A 5638-nucleotide genomic window follows, 5' to 3' on the forward strand; every position below is an offset into this window, starting at 1 on the left:
AATACTTAGGCCCACTTGAAAGTCTTCCATGTTGAGTTTCGCATGGCCCAGGATCTAATTTGATGGCTAAACTCCAGATTTTTTCACAAGGAAGAACATATGATGTCATTCCACAACTCGCCTGGTCTTCGGTCATTAGTGTTCAGTCAGTGAATGTATTCTTGAGATGGTCTCTAAATTCAGGTGGGACAAGCTCAAGGTCATACTTTGGCTCTTGTGGACGTGGTCTGATTTTCTTCAGCTTCAAGATGTTTCAGAAATAGACTGGAGGCCTTTCTTTCAAGTCATCTCTGTGTGGAGTTAAACCGACAACTTTCTGGTTTGCTGTTCAGTGAATCCCAAGGGACTCCAGAGAGATCTCGATGGCCGTGTTAGTGAATCAAGTGGCTTTCCCTATTACAAGCTTTCCTTTGTCTGTCTGAACGGATGAATTTGGGAGTGTTTGTTTTGTTTTCATGAATTCTTTGCTTCATGTTTGCTGCAGCGGATCTGTAGGAATCTGAGAGCAAAGACGAGGTGGAAGGGCTTAAACCTGGAGAGGCCAAGGTGTTGTCGCTGAAGTTTACGTGGAGGAACCAGCTCCATGGAGCCCAACGAGATGATGTGGAAGATCTGCCAAGTGTGCGATGCCAACAGCTGCGAGTGGGATGTCTCCTGGGCATATGTGTTGCTGTGCACACGTGACGTGCAGGCCAAGAGGACTTTGTGCAGTGGAGGATGAAGGTATGCACACTGCCTTGATGATTGCTCAACAGGGTTCAAGTGAAGTGAATTTCGGGCACCTTTTTTAGGTGGGTTTTCCGAACATTGCCTTCAAAATTACAAAGGAGCTTAAACCTTGGAACTCCTGTTTTCTCTCAGGCAGCTCTGCTGCCCCCATTTTAAAGTGCAAGGTCCCTGGTGATTTTTGAGACAATGCTATTGAAGGCCTCAGAGGTCCCTGAAATTCTCTTCACTTTTACCCCATTGAGAGTCCTCCGAGGCAGGGTGCACACCTCCATCCTCCACTGAACGAAGTCCTGTTGTCCTGGTGTGCCATTCATACACAGCAGTGTGTATTTGTGGGTGAGATCCCAGTCACAGCCATTGGCATCCAACACTTGACAGATCTCCTGCAGCATCTCATCGGGCTCCAAGGAACTGGTGATCTTCATCCTCCAGGTAAATTTGAGAGAGCGTGGTTTGGCCTGTTGAGGTTTGATCATTTGTGCAGCTTTGCTGTCCGATGCTTTGTGGTCCTTTTTGTCATATGTAAAACAAAGGCATCTTCTCATGAGCTTAAAGAACCTCCCAGTGGCCCGCTTCCAGCCCTGGCTGCTGACAGAGGAAGAGGCTGGACTCACAGTCTGGGGCAAACTCGGCTGGTCAGGTAACTCATGCAGTTGCTCCTCAGAGGAAGAGGCTAGACTCACAGTCTGGGGCAAACTCGGCTGGTCAGGTAACTCATGCATCTGCTCCTCATTTACAGAGCTTAGTTTTGACATTCCTGGGTAAAACTGGTTTTCTCCGGGGCCCCGGCACTCTCGTTGATGGTGTAGGCTGAGGAGGAAGGCACAGAAACACACTGGGGTGGTGTGATGGGCTGTGGCACCTCACTGTTTGTCACCTTGGCATACAGGTCAGAGTCCTGGTTGGGCTGTGCCCAGGCTGTGGTAGATTGCTGCCGCAGGTGGGCCAGGGCCAGGGAGAATGATGGAGAAGTAGACACCATGGATGTCCCCATCCCTCCCTCAGATAGAGTGTTCAAAGCATCGCGGATGTAGTAACCAAAGGTGGGAATGGTGGGTTCGGTGTAACTACGCTGTTTGGGTTTAGGACAGACGGTAGGAGGCACTTCATGGGATGAGGAAGGAGTGTGGCTATCGGTGCAATGGGCTTCAGCCTGGGGTTCCAGGATGCTGGTGTGGCTGTCAATGTCATATGTTTCGTGACGCAGGATCAGATAGGTGGCGTTCGCATCATTGTAATTGTGGTTCAACAGTGAGTCATGAATGTCTTCCTGCATGTAACCCGTGTTCACCGTCACCTCAGTGTGCCAGGGGTTATTGTAGTCTGGGAGTGGCTGCACATAGAGCTTTTGTTTTTCTTCATGGCTCATCTTCATCCATAGATGTGCTAGGATGTCCTCTAATGTGGCTCTCTTTCTTGGGTCACGAATGAAAATTTTACTGAGCAGGTGTTGACACTGGCTAGACATGTGGAAGGGAACGTGATATTGTCCCTGCAGCACCTGCTCTCGCAGCTTCGTCAAGGTCTTCCCACGAAAAGGCAGACATCCGCTTACCATGAAGTATAGGATGACTCCCAGGCTCCACACATCCACTGGGGGTCCGTCATACTTTTCTCCCTGAAGGAGTTCTGGGGCAGAATAAGGGGGAGTGCCACAGAAGGTATCCAGCTTGCTCCCTGGGGTGAATTCAGTTCCTAAACCAAAGTCTGCAAGTTTGATGTTCATTCGCTTGTCCAACAGTAGGTTTTCTGTTTTCAGATCCCTATGAACAATACCCTTGTTGTGGCAGTACTTCACCGCTGACACTATTTGTTGGAATTTCGTTTGGGCCTCTTTTTCGCTCATGAAGCCATGATTCACTAGGTGGTAAAAGAGGTCCCTTCCACTTGCATACTCCATCACTATATAGAGGGCGTGCTCATTCTCTATGACTTCAAACAGCTTTACAATATTTGGATGATGGAGATCCTTCATAATTTCTATCTCTCTGTATAGTCTGTGGAGGTCAGAGGACGTGTGCTGGATCTTGTCAATTATTTTAATGGCTACCTCTTGGCCGGTGATGATGTGCTGGGCCAGCTTGACCTTGGCAGATGCCCCCTTGCCGATGGTTCTGAGGAGGTGGTAGTGTCCCACATGAGTTTCCTCCACAGCAGAGAAGGCTAAGTGGCTCTGTAACATGTTGGCTATGGTATGAAGGCGTAGCGGGCTTTGGGATAAGAGGTGCGCTTGTGGTAGGATTAAAAACTTAAAAACCCAAAACCCTAAAAAGTGGTGACTAAAAACTTAATGAAATATGGAAAAAATGAGAAAAAGTTAAAATATAATCAAAAAGGTAAAATGAGAATAGAGGAAGTAAAATTTTAAAAACTGATAAAAATAAGATAAATTGTATATATAAACAAAACAAGAAATCAATGAGAAAGATTCAAAAAAGGAATAAATAACATGAGGATAAGAAAAATACAAAATAAAACAATAATAGTAAGATGATAAAAAAATTAACAAGTACATAGAAAAAAAGAAAAATTGAGGATGTAAAGGAAGAATAAAATGAAAAACAAATGAATGCAAATGAGGAAAAACAAAGAGAAAATAAGAATAGCTGGCGAGGAAATAGAAAAACCACAATTTAAAGAGAAAACAAGCCAAGTTTGGTCACGATGTCTCAGGTCACTGAAGGAGCTTCCTGAGCTAGAAAGACCACAAACCTAGGTTTCCAGGTACTTATATAGGGGCTTGGCGTTCCAAAGAATTGGCTCCTTATGAGGTCACCACAAGAAATGGACCAATAAAAACGGGGGGTAATTGACTGTGCTTTTTGTTCTCAGGGATTCTTTACTCATTTTTTTTTAGAAGAAAAATGTGTGTGTGTGTGTGTGTATGTAGAGCGAGAATTCCACAGAGCTTTTCTTTCCTTTTTATTGATCTTCATGTTATTTTTTTATTGTGTTGCAAATATACATAATAAAACACGCCATTTCAACAATTTCTACATGTGCATTTGTTACATTGCTTATATTCAAGCTGTGCAAGCATTTCACGGTTTATGTTCCAAATCATTCCACTACTTTTCACATAAACTCAATGATCCTAATCAAAAACTCTTCCTTCCCCCTCCCTGTCACCCCTGGTAACCACTAATAAGATTTGTTTTGTGTATATTTGCTTATGTCCTATAAGTGAGATCAGAATGCATTTCTCCTTTTCCGACTGACTGACTTTTCTCAGCTTGGTGTTTTCAGGCTTCATCCATGTTGTCGTATGCATCAAGACTTCATTTTTGGGAGTGTGTGTAATATTCCATTGGAAGTCCCTGGCTTGCACCAACAGTTAATTGCTCATCTACTAGTTTGGGGGTTCAAACCCACCCAGAGACTTCTCAGAAGACAGGCCCGGTGATCTCCTTCTGAAAGGTCACAGCCTTGAAAACCCTGTGGAGCAGTTCTACTCCATTGTGTGTACGTACCAAAGTTTGTGTATCCATTCATCTGCTGATGGACATTTTGGCTGTGTTCATCTTTTGCTTCTTGTGAAAAGTGCTGCAGTGAACAGTTGTATATAGATTTCCGCTTGCATTCCTGCCTTGCATAGTGGCTGTTGTTGTTATTAGATGCTGTCGAGTTGATTCTGACTCATAGTGACCCTAGGTACAACACAACAAAACACTTCCTGGTCCTGCCCCATCATCAGAATTGTTGCTGTGTTTGAGCCCATTGTTGCAGCCAGTGTGTCAGTCTGTCTTGTCAAGGTCTTCCTCTTTCTCCCTAACCCTCTACTTCACTAAGTGTCTTAGTTATCTAGTGCTGCTATAAGTGCAATACCACAAGTGGATGGCTCTAACAAAGAAATTTATTCTCTCCCAGTCTACGAGGCTAGAAGTCTGAATTCAGGGTGCCAACTCCCAGGCAATGCTTTCTATCTTTGTTGTTTCTGGGAGAAGGTCCTTGTCATCAATTATTTTCTCCCTAGGAGCTTCTCAGCACAGTGACCCTGGATCCAAAGAACGTGCTCTGCTCCTGGCAGTTCTTTCGTGGTGTCATGAGGTCCCTATATCTCTCTAATTTCATTTCTCTCCTTTTATCTCTTGGAAGATAAAAGGTGAAAGAGGTCACACCCCAGGGAACCTCCCCTTCCATCGGATCTGGGCTGTGACTTTCGTAAACGCGTTTCATCCCTTTCTATTCAATCCATGACATTCCACCTTGTTGTTGTTGTTAGGTGCCGTCGAGTCGGTTGTGATGCATAGCGACCCTATGCACAACAGAACGAAACACTTCCCGGCCCTGCGCCATCCTTAGAATCGTTGTTATGCTGGAGCTCATTGTTGCAGCCACTGTGTCAGTCCAGCTCCTTGAGGGTCTTCCTCTTTTCCGGTGACCCTGTACTCTGCCAAGCATGATGTCCCTCTCCAGGGACTGATCCTCCCTGACAATGTGTCCAAATTATGTAAGACGCAGTCTCGCCATCCTTGCCTCAAAGAAGCATTCTGTCCGCACTTCCTCCAGGACAGATTTGTTCATTCTTTTGGCAGTCCCTGGTATATTCAATATTCTTCGCCAACACCAGAATTCAAAGGCGTCAATTCTTCTTTGGTCTTCCTTATTCATTGTTCAGCTTTCACACCCGTATAATGTCATTGAAAATACCATGGTTTGAGCCAGGGGCACCTTAGTCTTCAGGGTGACATCTTCATCTTCAGCACTTCGAAGGGGTCCTTAGCAGCAGATTTGCCCAATGCAATGCGTCTTTTGATTTCTTGACTGCTGCTTGAATGGCTGTTAATTGTGGATCCAAGGAAAATGAAATCCTTGACAACTTCAATCTTTTCTCCGTTTATCACGATGTTGCTCATTGGTCCAGTTGTGAGGATTTTTGTTTTCTTTATGTTGAGGTGTAATCCATACT

At 44.9% G+C, this 5638-nt stretch overlaps 1 protein-coding gene across 1 annotated transcript; it reads right to left on the reverse strand.

The window, feature by feature from the left end:
* Window positions 1–1471: 1471 nt before the first annotated feature.
* On the reverse strand, window positions 1472–3461 carry LOC100665389 (serine/threonine-protein kinase MARK2-like). The gene has a single exon (XM_064279836.1). It carries the CDS (start codon window positions 2909–2911, stop codon window positions 1472–1474), a length of 1440 nt encoding a protein of 479 aa, XP_064135906.1. The 5' UTR covers window positions 2912–3461.
* Between the last annotated feature and the right edge of the window lie 2177 nt (window positions 3462–5638).

Source organism: Loxodonta africana, chromosome 3 (genome assembly GCF_030014295.1).
Source record: "Loxodonta africana isolate mLoxAfr1 chromosome 3, mLoxAfr1.hap2, whole genome shotgun sequence".
Taxonomy (NCBI): domain Eukaryota; kingdom Metazoa; phylum Chordata; class Mammalia; order Proboscidea; family Elephantidae; genus Loxodonta; species Loxodonta africana.